The sequence below is a fragment of the Lepisosteus oculatus genome, chromosome 1 (genome assembly GCF_040954835.1).
Source record: "Lepisosteus oculatus isolate fLepOcu1 chromosome 1, fLepOcu1.hap2, whole genome shotgun sequence".
Lineage (NCBI taxonomy): Eukaryota > Metazoa > Chordata > Actinopteri > Semionotiformes > Lepisosteidae > Lepisosteus > Lepisosteus oculatus.
Window position 1 is genome coordinate 58,688,642 of NC_090696.1, and position 19,495 is coordinate 58,708,136.

The window sequence follows — 19,495 nt, forward strand, 5'->3', positions numbered from 1 at the left end:
GTCTAGACATTTACACGAGGGAGTAACATTTTTTTTTTACTCAAAGGAACTGACAAATCCTCGAAGCACTTCACGAAACCAGAAAATATTAGATTCTTAGGGACTTCATTGTGGACCAAAGTAGCTGGGTGAGGTGGGGAGTGCCATGGGAGAAAGGAAAAACGAAAGAATGGGGAACGTTAAAAGGATGCATGAAATCAGATCACCTTGCATTTAGAATGCATTTACCACTAAGGCTTACAGTCACATGGCTTCTGCTTCGAATTCCCCATAGTCCATCAAATGCCTTTGTTGAAGTATGTGTGAAACACATGCTGTCTGCTGTTCCTATCGCTTCATCTGTTTTCTGCTCCGTGGCTGCTTTGGCAGCATAATGACAGGTCACAGCGGTCCCAGATAACTGTAACTCCCCCGAGTCACTGTATGAGTTTTTTTTCTTTCTCTGAAGGTGTGAATTGGTATTCATGTCTTTTACATCTTTTCTTCCATGCTCTTTTCAAATGAAGCTGCATGTTGTGGCTGGAGATGGAATGGCACCCTTTAAGTTTTAGATTTTTTTTTTCTTCCTGGCAGCTGCAACCTACGCTTAAGCGATATTGTACAGAATCTTATTTTGTAAGAGACACAAAAGCTTTGGGTGGCACAGTGGTGCAGGTGACCTTGCAGCGCGGAGACCCTGGGTTCAATTCCTGAGGTACTATCTGTGTGGAGTCGGTATGTTCCATCCATGTTCATGTGGATTTTCCCTGGGTGCTCCAGTTTTCTCCCACAGTCCAGAGACTTACTGGTAGGTTATTTGACTGGGAAGATCGGCTCTGGTGAGAGTGTGTGCATGTGTGTGTTTGTGTGTGCCCAGTGATGTTGGTGTTGGTGTGCTGTCCACGATGAACCCCTCCTTGCACCCATTGCTTACCAAGACAGGCTCTTGCTCCCATGCGATTCTGAATTGGATGAAGCTGTTATAAAATGGATTGATGGACCAAAGCTATACTGGAAGTTTGAATGCTCTTGTTAAAATCCCGCTTTGCTGTGCTGTGTTATGTAAATGTATTGGAACGCCCCAGTTCTTCCATATAGAATTTTTGTTTTAGTTTATAATTTGTACATAATATCAATCCAATGAAGCTGTAAAAATGAGCAAACCAAACCATTGGCTGGCATAATAATCATTTTAATATGCTGCTCATAGACCAAATCCTACCAATGAAAACCAGAAGTGTAAAGAATTATCTGTCAGACAAAAATAGGGTCACTGTTGCTTTACTAACTTTAGCAGTGTGTGAATGGATTACTTTTACAGAGACGCTAAGTGACCATAAGTAGGTAACAACTAGTGCAGCCCCAATTAAGGATTGTACAGAATGTAAATTACTTCATGAAATTTGTAGTCTATGGAATTGCACTCTCTGTGTTGTTGCACCACTGGCTCTGTTTCATTCCACTTCAGGAACAAGCTGTTCATATGTAAACAGACCGTCTGGCTCAGTATTGTTGCGTGTAAGAGTACAAAGTAGTACATTAAAGGTTGCCACAGAAACACTTTAGGTACAGGCTGTTAAAGCTTTGTAAGCGAGAGAGAGACAAAAAAAGGAGGAATTTCGGTAATAGAGATGTTGGTAGAGCAGCAGGGGCTGTCATTGTAAAAGCTGGCTAAATGCAAACTTTTAATTGCCCATGAAAGACAACCACCACTTCCCCAGTTTAACTGAACCATAGTTTAATTTGATTTACAAACTTTTAAACTAATATATCTTAATGAAGTCTTTGAAAGTTTCTGTCCAACTGCATGCTACAAAACATTCAGTTCTACCACGTGATATGTCGTGAAGATTGACGTACTGTAGATATAAGTATTTTTACTGTAGGTATTTTTTTCTTATGTGTGTTAGTAGAGAGGGACATTAAAGGAATAGCAGGAAAAAAAATGGGAGAACCTCTTAGATTACCACTATTGTTGTTTCAAAACAAACCTTAAAAACGTGTCCGTAACGATGCATTCAGTGGTTGTGGTAGACTGTTCACAGTAAAAAGAAATGCTTGAAATAATAGTGTAAACAAATTTATGAAGAAATTTGGTTTTTAAAGTTAGAATTAGTACAGTAGTTAATTTTTTTTTGTTTCCTTGAAACTGGATTCATTATTTGTCCATAACCTCGTCTCACTACATGCTCAGGAGGTATGAAGATGATGTGAAGTGTGGAGCCCCTGTGCCCCTTTTTACACTTTAAGCCCTATAACGTCTTACGCAGAGTTAGTAAAGACCACCCACAGGAGCCCAGCATGCCAAAGCCGTAACTCTGAAGGAGCACAACAAAGGCAGAAGCTTTGGCCAGCAAATGACCAGTTACAACAATTGTGTTAATCCAGATCATAGTCTGTTAATGACATCACCCAAACATGAGCTAGCGGTGTCTGAACCATGGACCTCAGAACATGTTTCTCTACTGGCTGAGTCTCTCTGGAACTCCAGATGTATCCATATGTTGAATAGTATCAACAACATCCAACTGCGGATCAACATTAATAAATAATCTCTGTAACTGGTGTTTTTAACATATATACTGTATGAATGTTCAATATTGTGACTTGTGCTGGTATTTTAGCATAAACCATTCACTTTCAGTATAGAACACATTATAAATCTCCTGTGGCTTTATCACTCTAAATCACTGTGTTGTTATTCTCTCTCCAGTCCAGTTTAACAGATCTCTACTCAGTCATTCAGTTATAACCAAATATGTCTAATCTATATTTTTTCTCAATCACAGCAGTAATTAAAAAAATGATACAGCAATTTTTTTTCTCAAATTTCTGGTGGAGAGATTTCTCAAACAGCACTGTCAAAATCCAATATTATAAAATAGAGAAGAAAGAACGGTACCTTTGTTTAAGTGCATGGTACATTTTAGAACAGATCTTACATTTCTAATTCTAGAAAAAGATAGATATGAATTCCATCACAGGTTTAGTAGGCATAATCCAAAACAGAAAATCCAATTGTACTACATGTTCCAAATATGAGCTCTTTACATTTTAGAAATATGAACACTAAAAAAAATTGTAACTGATTGATAACTGCTATAATAAAGGAGCATGTTATTTGTTCAGAAAGAGTGAATAAGGAGTTGGTTCAGTGTTTGAGTATTAGCACAGTTTGCAGTTTGTACCTTATACTATTTTTTGTTCATTTTTCATATGCTCCTTAAGGTCATACTGTATGTGAATTTGGGAGACGTTCCTTTTTGATTAAATTGAGTTTCCTTTTCTTACTGCTGTTACTAGGAACATGTTATGTGTATCAAGTGAAATGCCATTCAGGCCTTATGCACTACGACCCATATTATACATGCAGCAATTACCGATCATGACGTCCATTTACTTAATATTGAGTCAGAGCCAAAATGTTCAAAGAATACTGTATAATTTGTGAAATATTTAACAAAGTGAGCATTCTCAAACATCCACTTTCATCTTGCACTTGTTTTTGACTGGGACTCCCAATCACAAAATATGAGAAATGTGTCTGAGGTCAAGCATTTTTGATTGTATTAATTCATTCTTTGTATGAATCAAAATCATATTGGGCTGAGAAAGAAAAAATATGCTTGGTACAGTGCCTTGCGAAAGTATTCGGCCCCCTTGAACTTTTCAACCTTTTGCCACATTTCAGGCTTCAAACATAAAGATATAAATTTTTTATTTTATGTGAAGAATCACCAACAAGTGGGACACAATTGTGAAGTGGAACGAAATCTATTGGATTTTTGAAACTTTTTTAACTAATAAAAAAATGAAAAGTGGGGCGTGCAAAATTATTCGGCCCCTTTACTTTCAGTGCAGCAAACTCACTCCAGAAGTTCAGCGAGGATCTCTGAATGATCCAATGTTGTCCTAAATGACTGATGGTGATAAATAGAATCCACCTGTGTGTAATCAAGTCTCTGTATAAATGCACCTGCTCTGTGATAGTCTCAAGGTTCTGTTGAAAGCGCAGAGAGCATCATGAAGACCAAGGAACACACCAGGCAGGTCCGTAATACTGTTGTGGAGAAGTTTAAAGCCGGATTTGGATACAAAAAGATTTCCCAAGCTTCAAACATCCCAAGGAGCACTGTGCAAGCGATCATCTTGAAATGGAAGGAGTATCAGACCACTGCAAATCTACCAAGACCTGGCCGTCCCTCTAAACTTTCAGCTCAGACAAGGAGAAGACTGATCAGAGATGCAGCCAAGAGGCCCATGATCACTCTGGATGAACTGCAGAGAACTACAGCTGAGGTGGGAGAGTCTGTCCATAGGACAACAATCAGTCTTACACTGCACAAATCTGGCCTTTATGGAAGAGTGGCAAGAAGAAAGCCATTTCTCAAAGATATCCATAAAAAGTCTCGTCTAAAGTTTGCCACAAGCCACCTGGGAGACACCCCAAACATGTGGAAGAAGGTGCTCTGGTCAGATGAAACCAAAATCGAACTTTTTGGCCACAATGCAAAACGATATGTTTGGCGTAAAAGCAACACAGCTCATCACCCTCAACACACCATCCCCACTGTCAAACATGGTGGTGGCAGCATCATGGTTTGGGCCTGCTTTTCTTCAGCAGGGACAGGGAAGATGGTTAAAATTGAGGGGAAGATGGATGCAGCCAAATACAGGACCATTCTGGATGAAAACCTGTTGGAGTCTGCAAAAGACCTGAAACTGGGACGGAGATTTATCTTCCAACAAGACAATGATCCCAAACATACAGCAAAATCTACAAAGGAATGGTTCACAAATAAACGTATCCAGGTGTTTGAATGGCCAAGTCAAAGTCCAGACCTGAATCCAATCGAGAATCTGTGGAAAGAGCTGAAAACTGCTGTTCACAAACGCTCTCCATCCAACCTCACTGAGCTCGAGCTGTTTTGCAAGGAAGAATGGGCAAGAATGTCAGTCTCTCGATGTGCAAAACTGATAGAGACATACCCCAAGCGACTTGCAGCTGTAATCGCAGCAAAAGGTGGCTCTACAAAGTATTAACGCAAGGGGGCCGAATAATTTTGCACGCCCCACTTTTCATTTTTTTATTAGTTAAAAAAGTTTCAAAAATCCAATAGATTTCGTTCCACTTCACAATTGTGTCCCACTTGTTGGTGATTCTTCACATAAAATAAAAAATTTATATCTTTATGTTTGAAGCCTGAAATGTGGCAAAAGGTTGAAAAGTTCAAGGGGGCCGAATACTTTCGCAAGGCACTGTATATATATTTATATACTCATATTAATATTTTAGAATCTATTAATATTAAATAGTACTTTGAAATAAAATTTATGGAAATCAGTAATATATGTAATTAGAAGGTTTGCAGCAAGTATTTTCCAAGAAAATGGAACAGAGGTACACATTGTGGCAATTTAGGTGTATAAATGTCATTGTAAAACAATGTCATTTTGATTAGTGTGTTCTGAAACAGTGAATGAATTAGAGTTATTTAATCAAGGGCCCAGAACATGTCACTGGGGTAATTTTATGGTGGACATTCTAGGAAAGGGACACATTTTCAGTTTAATTTCCCATTGCCTGCAGGGCCAAGACAGAGTATATTAATTAAAACGACTTCCTTTTAATACAGACACAGCTGCCTCTGTTGTAACCAGAGAAGGGAACTTTTTCCACCTTTCATTCACTGGTGGTGTAATTTATATCTACGAAACATCAGGAAATTGCCACTGGTCTGCTACAGAAAAGGTCCCTTGCTCTGGATAGAGGAAAATATAAAAATAGCTTGACATGGAAGCCTCTTGGAATTTCAGAAAATGTGTTTTGGCTTTCATTCAAAGTTTACAAATATTTGCTGCAGATATAGGGTAAATGAAAAAAAATAGGCGCATGTTTCAGGTGAAAAACTCTCTGTGGAGTTTCCCTAAATTCTCTGCAGATTTCTTTAGGTCCTAATAATAACTTGAAAGTGCATGTTTGAGCATGGCTTTCTTTCCTCTTAATTAGCCATTAACATGAATCAAAAATAATTGCAGTTAGGTAATTGGGTTTAGTTTCAGTACTTGTCAGTTTTTCTTTTTTTTTCTCCCAAAGCATGAAGTGCACTATTTTCACAATGCCGTTGTTTTAACACTATAATGCCCATCAGGACTATTTAAAATGTTTGTAGAGGACTGTGAGTTTATGCGTAATGCGTTTTGAAATAAGCAAATTTGTATTTCACAATGATACATCTACAGACATTTGGAATGTTAAAATTAAATATGATGATTGCTAAATTAAAAAATAAAAAATAAATTTGAATTCCAAACTACAAAATAATGAAAAAATATTCACATGAGAAATGTTTTGGTATTATGATGTTACAACTATAACATATATATCCATTTTCTAACTGTTTTATCCAACCCAAGAGAGTCATGGTGGACCCTAGCCTCACCTGTCAAGCAACGGAGACAAGGGTTACAGCCTGGACAGGACTACAGTCCATTGCAGGGCACACAGAGACAAATCCACACACACTCACACCAGGGCCAATTTCCCCAGAAGCCAATTAACCTGCCACAGCTTTATGTCTTTGAGCTGTGAGAAGAAACCAGAGGACCAAGAAGAAACCAACGCAAACACAGGGAGAACATACAAACTCCACACATATAACACCTCTGGTCCAGAATTGAACCCAGGGCCCCAGCACTGTGATGCAGTAGTGCTAACCATTGTCCCTTTGTGCTGCTCATTATGAATCTATATTTATTATAAATACCTTATCGATGCATTTACATAAATCAATTTTTAACATTCTGTATAACATGTTTAAGTCCTGGCCAAATAATTGCTACCATTAAATAACAGGTTTTCAGGATTTCTTTAGGAATTGTAACTTCCGTATTTGAATTTTTTTTCTCCCTCAACAAAAGATGAATTTGTCACTGATGGAATTAGGCGATATTGTATTATTTAAATGAAATGTGCAGTATGGTTCCTTAGAAATAGAAATACAGTATAGAGCATATTGGATCACTAAACTATTCCACTGATTAACTAAAGTCAGTATGTGTGAAAACACAGAAAACATCGGTCATGTTAGCGCTAAGTAATGGTGAAATAGACATTAGTATTTAGCTCATCTTCAATTAATTGGGCTCACAGAAAGCACTGTCAGTGACATATGAAATAAACAAACCTTGTTTTGCCTGAAATGACAGAGCCAACCTAGAAGAGGAGCTGGATGTGCTGAGAGTACAATCGGCGCTGGACAAGGCTACTGTTCAGGAGCTCCGAGTATGTCTTCAGCATGAGCACCAAGGTAAGAGGGCCCCCACCAAGATCACTGGCCAACTTCACTGACTTCCCTGTTTTTCATCCTTTTTATTTGAATGTATTTGTGTCTTATTATACTTGCACCAGTGCTCCTTGCATTCACACATAATGATAATGTTGTATTGTAAGTCACTCTACCTAAGAGTACTGTATGTAAAAAATCCCCTACCTTAGGATGGCCACTTTCATGGCCCAGTGCTCATGAAAGAGTTCGTATGGAGCTGTGTACTAAGTTGTTCACTAGTAAGTATGATGTTCACAATCATTAGAATTTAATCAGTACCAATTGCAACAAGAAGTAAATGCAGAACTACGTTGGGGACTTAACTAATATCTTAAGAGGAATTAGTCATTTAATTTCAAAACCTGATCTAGGTTTATTTGTTGATCATCAGTCTACATCCATACAGTATGTTTAGGCTTCTTTGGAATACTGGAATATTTTTTTTAAAATGTGTGTTCAGAAAAACCTATATTAGAGTTTATTTGATCACAAAACTATTTCACTGACTACCGTTATGTCAAACATTGAAAAAGAAGGTAGTTCCCTCCAAAAAAATAAAGGGATACTTTAAATTCAAGTTGATGTTGTATTCAGTGTTAAAATGTGATGTGTTCAATGTGTTGGAGGAGAAAAATCTCATTTTGAAAGAAAAGAAAATGCATGATCAACTTATTTTGTGTAACAGATAGAAATAATAATATGGGACCTGCCTAGGTACTGTCTATTGTGTAGTCTTCAGAAACACTTAAGCTAAAAGTTGATGTACAGTACTTTCAAGTAATGACTTGATAATATAGTTTTTCGCATGTATACGCCTTGTGCTTTTGTTGTTTTCCGGGAATACAACTGTCCTATTGTAGGAGAAATGTCTGTTATTTGACTGTTTATGGTGGTTTGCTGCTGTTCAGCAGTGTTGGGTCAATTGAGTAATTTAGAAGAGTTGTAGGAATCTAACAGGCATTTTGACATTTGATATTTGAATGGTTTTATTTAAGGATCATAATTTAAAACCCTAAATCAAGATTTTAATGTAACCATTAATATATCTAAAATCGTAATGTCACTGATAATTAAAAGGTGTGGAACTCAGGGTAAGACTAGATTTGCATATGTAGAATTTAAAGACGACTATGTTTTTCTTCTGATACTTGTGTACTGTTAAGAGATAATACTTTTGTACTAATGCTCAAGTAGTTTTCTAGAAGCAAATACATATTTTTCAAAATAACTGCTTGTGCTCACATACGACATTTGAATACTATTTTTTACTTCCCTCTCGAAAGTTCCCAGTCAAAGTTGCCTGCATGAATGTTGCATTCATAATGGCGTTACAAAGAAGTCTCTTTTGAGGTCTTACCACAAAAAGAGGCGACTCAGACTCGCCAAACATGGATAAAATAAATTTTTAGCTTTTTTTGGACATACTCATTAGTGTTATGTTTGGTGTAAAAAATATGAAGCTCTTGTAGAGGAAACACTCGTGCCCAGTTTGAAATGTGTGGGGTCTGTTATGTTTTGCTGTGATTTTGCGTCTTTGGTCCTGAATCCCTTGTCAACATTGAACTCCAAGACGTACCAGGCCATGGTTACCAAATACCCAGTTCTTTTGTCTTAAAAGCTCGAGCTTCGCAGAAAAAAAGGCATTCTAGCATGCTATTACTGTATACTGTAGTTAGCCAAATTGAAAAAGGACTGCTTTACTGCCAGCAGCCATATCACCCTGCAACTCACAACTGGCAACCCACTAAAGTTAAGCGGGTGTGAGCCTGGTCAGTACCTTGATGGGAGACCTGCTGGGAAAAACTAAGGTTGCTGCTGGAAGAGGTGTTAGTGGGGCCAGCAGGGGGCACTCACCCTGCAGTCCATGTGGGTCCTAATGCCCCAGTATAGTGACGGGACACTATACTGTAAAGAGGTTCCGTCCTTCGGATGAGATGTAAAACCGAGGTCCTGACTCTCTGTAGTCATTAAAAATCCCAGGGTGTTTCTCTAAAAGAGTAGGGGTGTAACCCCGGCGTCCTGGCCAAATTTCTCATTGGCCCTTACCAATCATGGCCTCCTAATAATTCCCCTCTATGAATTGGCTACATTACTCTGCTCTCCTCCCCACTGATAGCTGATGTGTGGTGAGCGTTCTGGCGCACTATGGCTGCCGTCGCATCATCCAGGTGGATGGTGCACATTGGTGGTGGTGGAGGGGATCCCCATTACCAATAAAGCGCTTTGAGTGGAGTGTCCAGAAAAGCGCTATATAAGTGTAAGCAATTATTATTATTATTATTATTATTATTATTATTATTATTATTATTATTACTGCACACAAAACAATGTTCCCAATTGGCCATTTCAATCTCCAAACCTTGATCCAATTGAATATTCTCTCTAACACTAACAGAAAGGATTTGAAGGGCTTAGAGCAGTTCTACATGGAGGAATGTTCATAATTTTCCACTCTCAAGTGTCTAAATCTTCTATCACACTCAAGATGGTGTCAAGTTAAAGTAATTCCTGTCAGAGGAAGATGTACAAAATAATTCAGGGGTATGAATAAATAGTATGCTCATTCTTCCTGGAATTTAATATAATAAATAGAACTTAGTTCGGTTATATTTTATATATTCTATTCAGATTGCATATTACATTTCTTTTCGTTTTTCTTCAAAAGACATAATCCAGTCTGTAAATATTTATATATTGTTCTTGTTTCATCAGAGGTCCAAAGAAATTCATAAGACTTTGTGCGTAATAAATGTATTGGTGTGTGAATAACAAGGGCTAATTAAATTAATCATCAAATATAAATTTGTTGGCATTGTCAGTGGTTCAGGACGGTGAATCAGTTATTTGGAATGTTTTTGGAAAAGCATTTTAAATCCAGATGGGTAGACCTAATAAATGGGCTTTCAATATATCATAATGTATTCTAATATATTCTTTGCATTTTTCAACCTAAGCGTAATTGTGATGGTGATGAACTATTTTAAATTAGTAAGTACTTTGTAACAGCTGCATAATTATTTTAGTAGTTCTTCCATAAAGTGGCCCAAGGACACAGTTATTTGTGTATTAAGATGTGAAGCCATTACAAGGGAGTCCTGTATGCACTGCATATACAATCAGCTCAAATAATATCCAGGCATTATTTACATGACCCATTTAAGAATGCTGTGAACATGAGTTCAAAATGAGGTATCGACTTTCCAAGAAGAGTGCCCTGTTGACCCTATATTGCAGATTTTGTTAACACTGGGCTTTTTGTGCTACTTTTCATTGCTGCGGGGGTGATCTGATAAATGGTCATAAGAGCAGTGTTTGCTCTACCACCAGAAAGATTGCCTTGCTACATGATACTTATCTTACCATGCCAACTGAACAAGAGCACCCACCCTTCTGCACAATCTTGTACTGTACACTTTAAGTTAGAACACATGGAGCTTTAGACTACAAACATTCGAATTCATTTTCACAAACAACATAAAGATATGATTTACATTAACAGGCTTGCGTATTGCGTTCAAGTGAAGGGCTATGAAAATGGAGAAAATCAGGAAATGACTGAGCAGATTAATTAAATAATTATAAATTGATCATAATCTCCAACTTGTAAAGATTTCTGCCAAGAATATACCCGAGCAGTTGATATAGTCAGAGGCACATTAATTATTTGTTCTGTAGCACAACTTTGGAGAAAAGAGTAATAATCCAGGCACACTTGGTTAAAGAAATATTTATTTAAAAAATATTTATTAACAATGACAGTGACATGCACTACATTACACACAACAAACATGCAGCATACAACTTACTGTATTTACAAATTTACAGACAAGGCATTTAAAAACCCTTGCCAAGTCCACCCAGAAAACCCCAGGCTCCTACCAAATATTTTACAAGTATTAATGCCTACAGAGGCCACAGAAGACATAAGTTGCCTTCTAAACTAAATATAATACAGCCTACGATTAAAGCTCTCTCTCTAACCCGGATGCCACAAAATAAATGGTAGCCTATCTCTATTCTAACTATGTTCTAAAGTGCACCCACAAAGTGGGAGGTGCATAATTAAACCTCAGGAGCTCCTGGTTCTGTAAAAGCAACAGATTAACAAGCTTTCTTAGCAAGATTCAAACACTTAGCTCCAATCGCGTTTTTCCTGATGATCTTTAAGTATGGAGTCTTGCCTGGCATAAGCTTCAAGTTCCATCTCCTGTGCTCCTTTCTGTCTTATGGTCTGACATTATTTTCCTCTTTTCCTCTCCTTTTTCTTTCTTGTCTTGACCTGATCTGGTCTCTTTCTGAACTGGCACTTAATCATTTACCCAAAATGTATTTTACTAAGAAAAAACAGGGTCAACTTTTATTATTACTTTGATCACAGACTCTGGACCCCCTACATCTCACTTGCTTAGATGATCTGTGACCATGACCTAAAAATTCACAGTGTGCAAGTGTACTTGGAATTTTGACAAGGGCCACCACAAGGTCAGTTCTGAGGAAGCCTTGTTTTATGTAGGCCTCTTGGGCAACCATCTTTCTTTTCTTTATGAGGTATTTTCTAACACTCTTACAAGACAAGCTGTAGATAGAGAACAAGCTTCTGGAATTAAAAAAAAATAATCTTGTCTCTTCTTTGGTTTGCGTACATGTCCAAAAAGAACCTACATCGTTATTGCGGCATTTGCGATCCTTCATATCCTGGCTATCGATTGGGTTGAGCCACCTAGAAGACACTAACCACACCTCAGACGTTTTGACACTTTTATGATTGGACCACAAGAATGAGATAGACCTGTCTTCCGAAGCGTATTATTAGTAATCACTTCTTGGGAGACCTAAGGGAAACATTTATTGAATCCCTTTAAAAAAAAAAAACAACACACTATATCTGCCCCCTTCCTCCCCATCTATATTGTCACTGTGACAGACCGCAATTTGTTAGCTCTTATCTTAGCCCTTATTTACGATCAGTACTGTGATGGGGATTACCCCTGGGCCTCCAGGAGGAAGCTAAAGCTTTCAATTTGGAAACCACCATGAGCCAAATGTAATTTCAGTTTTGAGGCAGTTTCATACAGTCCACTGTATTGGTCTGAATTTCAGATGAGCCCTCCCCACTTCCCACTACAGAATTATGTGTTACCATAAAGGAGGTGAGCAAAATAATGGAAAAACCAAGCCATAGATGAATATGTATTTACTTATAAGGGGTTGGGCCACCTTTTGCCTTCAAAATTGCTTCAGTCCCTCTAGGAATACTGTTCTACATTAAGTACAAGCTTTGAAGTGTTTCTAGTGGAATATTGCACCATTGTTCGCGGAGGAATGCCTCCATTTCTTTGAAAGATGAAGGAAGTGGAAATCTACTCCAAATGTTTAAGAACTTCCCATAAGGTTTAGATCTGGTGATGGGAGATTTAAGGCCTTCGACTTCATCCTGGTACTCATGAAACCACTCTTGAGTAAACAATATTAGCACCATAGGGTGCACCTGGTCACCTAAAATGGCTTTGTATTCCTGATTCTTTCATGCAGAATAATAACCAGACTGAATGATTCCCACAAGATGGCTGCCTATAACATAACACATCCATCACCATGTTTAAAAGCTGAGAACAGGCAGTGTAGATTGAGGGCTTTCTTTGGCTTTCTCCAAACATAAACCCATCCAGATGTAGGAAAAATACTAAAAGACAATACATCAGACCAATACCTTGCCTTCTTCCACTGGTATAAAGTCCAGGTTTTGTGCTTCTTTCACCATGTTATGCATTGCTGCGCACTGGCCTTGGTTACAGGTGGTTACTGAATGGTAGCCCTGCCATGAATATCAACTTTGTGAAGCTTACAACATACAGTGTTTGTTGAGACTGAGGTCACGGAGGTGTAGATCCAGTTTTAAGGTGATTCTTGAGGCCGTTGGTTTGTGTGGTTTTTAACACCTATACTGCTAAGTGTCCTTCTGTAACAATGAGAGCAAATTGATGGCAATGATGCTTAGTGGGGATAAATATATCACTTTGCACTCTAAACTATATTAAATAGAGAAATTATCCTATTAAATAGGTAAATCAATCAGATCATGGCACTACAGTCAGTCATAACAGAAAGGATGAGCCAATTAGAATGTGGCGCTCTGCTGTTTCATGGCCATAGTGAAATGCCTTTCTGTGAGAGTTGCATTAATTTCGAAGTCAGCTTATTCAAAGAGGCGGTGGAGCTGCTGTTATTTTCTTTTTTTTTTCAAGCAGATTCAAAGTGTTGTGATGCTGCTTGTGATTCATAGGGTTATATTAAGTTATTGTACTCATCTAATTGAAAGCCAGTTAAGTAGTTGTTTTGAATTGATATTTAATTATCATCATTGGATCCCTGGCTCTAGTATTTTTACAAAAGTTGCTTATATTACTTTCCTCCAGAAAGATTTTACATTCTCCATTGCTTAAATTCATGTTATGTTTATCAAATCAATAAATCTGAAACTAACAAAAACTATGTAGTTTAAGATTTTTATTTTATTTCTTTGAGAATAGAAAATTTAAGTCTGATCTTGTAATACAGTACATTAAATTAAACTCATTATTATTCTTAAAGTGTTAATGTTTGTGTCATTTAATTCAGAGAGTTCTGTCATTGTGATGCTTTGTTTGCCCTTTGTGTTATTATTCTTGTATCTAAACTGCTTCTGAGTTCACAATGTGCTCTTCCCTTTAAAAATTGAAACTATTTAAAGCCAAGCTGGTCTATAACGACCACTCATGGGAGCATGTGAAATAGGCCTTCACACTTAGTTCATCTTGTTTGCAGGTGATATGAACACCAGCGGTTTATTTCGTATGCAGTTGTTTGTAAAGTGGTTAAGGAAAAGAAACAACTTTATTTTGTAAACCAGTGAAGGAGTCCATCTGCTTGATGATATAATTAGAAAACCTAGAAGCCTTTTTGTTCTTAGTTTTGTTTTCCACATAATTGACCTTAAAAGTGGTTACAATTGAACTCCAACACTACCATAGTAGAGTAAACTGATGCTAGCAATGACAGGGTGAATTTAGACCTTTTGGTTTGAATTGTGGAGCAGGGCAGCGAAAGACATGAAAAGATCCTAAAGGAAATTATATCAACAGAAAGAACAGGCTACTGTAACGGTGTATCAAAAAAATGCACATTATAAATAATTGTGAAAAATGTTGAAAATGACAGCTTTCAAAAATTCCCTGTATTTCTATCAATCTATTCATTTGCTGTCTGTTTTGCCTGGTGAGGGTCATGGCCCCATCTTTCTAATAATTAATTAATTTGTGCACTTGAGTTAATGAAAATTCAGCTTACATTTGCCAACTACACTGCCAGCAGATGTCAAAAGACTTCTTGCTGGCAGTTCCTCAAGTGAAGCGCAATATCCTTTAAAAGAAAGTGACTAAAACTGCAAGATTTTACTGTTTTGATTGATAATATCAGCTGCAGCATTTTTCCATTCTGGGGATTGTTTCAAAGGTGCAACTGCAAAGTTTTCTTCTGTTTTAAAGGATCCAGTGACTATTCTTCATTTTTCAGAGCACTATTGTTAATAGTGCTTGAAATAATTTTTAATGATGCTTTTTTTATGATCACAAAAATCTGGCACTCCTCCCTTCCTTCTTTCTCAGCACGTGGTTTTGGCTATTTATTAAAGGAATTTTCCCTAGATGTTTGGAGTATCAGATTAAGAAATAGAAAAATTGAATTCATTCAAGCAAGTGCCCATATTTCAGCAAACGCTCGCATCCCCCCTCTTTAAGTAAAGGGTCTTATTTTTTGTTAATTTCCTTGTTTTAATGATGTGCATAAAATAATACCTTGGGGACATCACTGCACCTCTGTGTTGATATCATCTACTGTATGCCATAGTACATACTGTAATTCGTTGTTGTTTTTCACAATAAGTGAAAAATTATTGTTATTATTTGAGGACTGAAACTGAATAACATCTATATTTGTTGAGTGGTATAATCTGTTTGCCAAACAAGTTAGCAGTATTATACTGTATTATACTGTATATATACAGTGAGTATTATACTGTATATATACAGTGTGGTGTCTTGCAAAGGTATTCACCTCCTTACAATGATGTCCATTTTGTTGGATTACAAAGGATACTTTATATATGCTTTTTCTAAAGTGGATATTTTTAATCAAAACTAGAATGCTCAAACTGTATGAACTGTATGAGTATGAAAGAAGTTATGTCAGCAAAAACTAAATGTTCCTCAATAATTTGGCCTTTTTACTGTGCTGACCAACAGTTATTTTTAAATTAAATTTGCTTTTGTGATTAATAATGAGATTAATATGAATGATGTGTAATGACGTGGCAAGGTAAAAAAGCCGCGTCCGACTCAGAGCTCACTAGCAACAAAAGGGAACACTGCAACAAAAGGGAAAAAGGAAGCCAAAAAGAAATAGGAAGACACAAAAGAAAATTTTAAAGAAAATTGGAACTGATAATTAAATAATAACTTAATTAGCCGCCAACTGGGAACGTCTGCCGTGTTAGGGTGTTCTAACAATGCCAGGATGTGTGCTGGCCTGCGTACAGTATGTATGCGGGACTGATCACCAGCGCTTGCTCAGGCATGACATGATGAGTCCAATATAATATACTGTACACAGAATCATATTAGCATGTATTCAACCCAGTGTTTTCAAGTAATCATAAGTATTAGCACAAATTCACTTTCAGTAGAGTGTAAATGTCATTATTTGGCTGCATAGTTCTAAAAGCAAGACATCAGTTACCCACTGAGCTCAGCAAAGTCTTTCTGTAATTATCTGAGATGCTTTGCCAAGCCTTTGCTGCAGCTACTTTGAGTTATTGCCTGTTCTTGGGATGTTCTGATTTCAAGTTTCTTCTTCAGTATGTTGAGCTGCATTAAAATCTGGAGATTGACTTTACCAGAGTAAGATTGACTTTTTTCTCCTTATAACCTCCTCAGTTGCATTGCCCATATGTCTTGGGTCTTTGTTATGCTGAATGGTAAGTATAGAAGCATATTCGGCATAACCAGACAAGTGTTTCTTTAAAGTTCACAATTCTGCAATCTGCTGCTGCTATCATTAGTTCCATCTGCAAGAAAGATACATGAGCCAATTCCAGAAGCACTCATGCATGCCCAGGCCATGATGTTACCCCACAGTTGCAATTGCTTCACAGTTTAGGTGATGTTCTTTGGTCATCTGTTGTTTCCATCTTTCTCCCCATTTTAACCTAAACCTGGTCTCATCTGTCTTTAGAACTCTATTCTTTCCTAGCTTATTTTTGTACCTTTGTTCTCTCCTGGTTTATTTTAGTATTCCTGAGCAAATTCTAATTGGACTTTTCTGTTTTGCATGCTGATGAGAGGTTTACATCTTGCAGGCTTTGCAATTCTACTGTCTCAGTCAACAGTAGATTTTGATACCTTCACCTCTCTACTCTTGAGGATGATGGTGTTTTCACTGACAGTTGTTTTAGGATTTCCTTGACAGCTCCGATCGTTTCTATGTCACCAACTGCAAATGTGTTTCTTTGCCAAACTAATCTTGGCTGATGGATAATTATACAATACTTCTTCAGTATATTCCAATGATAATTTTGGTTTCCCAATTTCTGTGCTACGAATCTGACTGAGTTTTTTTTCTTTCAAAATTGTCTGTTTTTCTTTTTCATCTAGATTTTGAATCTGAAGTCAAAGAGTCAGGTTGATAGGATGTTCACAGCTCTTTTATGAGTGCCTAATTACCCAACACCTGCCCTACAAGAGACGCATATCAGACATGTGATATGTAATATTTTCACTGCCTACAAAATAAAGGGGTTCAGTACAGTCAATCAGAACAAAAAGGGTTGATCTGTACTTAATAAAAAATCAAATACTGAATATTTTTTTCTTGAGAAATTATTTAGTTGAAATTATAGTTTATAGTGAAAATCTCAGTTTAGACTTCACTGTCCAAATACTTTTGGAGAGTCCTGTGTGGCCCACAGACCAAACATTGACTTGCCTGATTTTAATGTTTACTTTCTGCGGAAAATCCAGTGAACAGAAGTTAAAGGTCCAGCCGAAGAGTCTATTATTTTGTAAACCACTATTCAAAATAAATCTAAGTATTCATATCAGCAGCTTTGAGTGGATTTCATAATTGTGGCAGATATATTACTTTGGAACTGTAAGTGTTTTGCTATTACATTTTTTAATTAAACTTTTGCTATTAAAATTTATAATTTTTCTATGCTTTCTATGCTTCTTTTCCAGGATTATCATTCACTGATTTACAGTATGTAAATCATGTCCCCTTATTTAACAAATTAGTACTGGTAAGAAGAATGAAATAACTGGTCAACCAATGAATGCTGTTAGCAATAAACATTTCTACACGTACAGTATGTTGTGTTGACCTAGAAAGTGCCATTTTGGCATTGTCTAGTTAAATTGCTGTGGTGTATTATTTTGCCAGGCATTAAATTATTTTAGCGGCTTCTTTTGCAGGATACATGGTTATTCAATGCATACAGGTAATTATTAGCGAAACAAGAAACACGAGTAGGCTGACAAAAACAAGATTACAGAGAAAAAACAGTAGAGATCTGCAAGGTAGTCTTTCTCTCCTCCCCTGATCTCCTGTACATTAAGTCACCTGTCTGTTAAAAATACCTCAATAATAATATTGTCTTTAATCTGACCAGCTGTTTGATAATGTGGGTTCACTATTAACAGTCAAATTAGCTAGATGATCCGAATACCGTTCCCTCGTGTGTAACATTTCTTATGATTTTATGTTGTAGCATGCTTCCTCACTATTGACTTATAGATGACTTATATGTCATCTATAAACACAATGGCGCTGATTCAGTTGAATTCAGTAACAGGCTTGAGTAAAAATGAGCAATGCAGCCATAACCTATCTTAAATTTGATGTTTTGGCTACATTTTTGATTGAATCAGGTCTTGTCTGTCCAAGGTTGTGCTTCTCTGGACTGATTACAGAACAGCAATATATATATTTTGTTATATTGCTGTGACCAATAATGTAATGTACAGAATTTCAAAAAATTATACTTTTGTTTTAATTCAAACTCTTCTACCGTTTTGCTCAAGATGCATATTAGTACTACTGTATATGAACTTGCTATTTATATTCCATTTGTATTGGAGAGCTTGGAAGTGCTTTTATTCTTTACACCAGGTTTTTATCATCCCTTTCCTTAAGTTTAATCTCAAGTGTACAGTTTTATTTTTTTTTAAGAACAAACTTGCTGTCCTTTCCTATTAAAGCTGCGGTTTACAAATCTTTTTTAAGTTACTATATGGAACCAGCTATCTTTCCATTTTACATTCTGAATTTTCACTCCTTCTCAAGAAATAACAACACCCTGAAAATCTGTTCCATTCCAAGAAGTCACGTCTAACTGGAGACATCCCTACATGGTGTACAGTTTTCCAACACTCATAACACCACTCACATTGGGCAGATACAATGTGGATTAAAATTGTCAAATATGACTCATGTCCGCACTCCAGAAAGTTTAATGCTGTATTTGAGAATTGGGCCCAAGACTACCACTGTGGGTATTTTGCTATCTGGTTCTAAGTACAGTAGTTCACATCAGTTAGAAGTGAGGATGGTACAATCCCTGTGTAAAGTTTGTGTATACCTTCTTCTATGCTTTTATATTCTTATACTCTATATATAATATGGTTAATATAACTGGTGCAAGGATATTACAAATACTCATCCAAGGAGCCAATGCAAAACCCATCTGTGTCTCTACTACCACTGATACTTTGTGTTAAATAGCAATGAAGTCATCATAATAATTTACTTATATTAAAAAAAATCTTTAGTGGGGTATTGACTGAGAAGTCTCACTTCCTATTATTCTGCTAGAACCTGTAAAGAAAACATATTGATTGCCCAAATTTATTGTGACAGAAGGAGACAGTAATACAGTGTGGACATTCCCAGTTGGACAAATAGGAACATTTTTAGTACCAATCTCAAGGTCAGTTATGTAGAGAAATGTATACCTTAGTCTTTCTGCAGTACATATTTGATATGCAGTAGCATTCCTGGTACAGTACCTTGTGGCTGGCTCATGTGGATGCTTCTACTTGCTTCTATTTCTTTTGCGCACACCACTGCCAAAAGCATGGATTTCCAGCTTGGAAATGAAT

The 19,495-nt window shown here is 36.9% G+C and overlaps 1 protein-coding gene across 1 annotated transcript in view; it reads left to right on the forward strand.

Moving 5' to 3' along the window:
- cntln (centlein, centrosomal protein) overlaps positions 1-19,495 on the forward strand; it is a 192,238-nt gene that overhangs the window by 94,507 nt on the left and 78,236 nt on the right. The window contains exon 14 of the mRNA XM_069190797.1: positions 7,189-7,289. Coding sequence (XP_069046898.1) covers positions 7,189-7,289 — 101 coding nt within the window. The remainder of the gene's footprint in view (positions 1-7,188; positions 7,290-19,495) is intronic.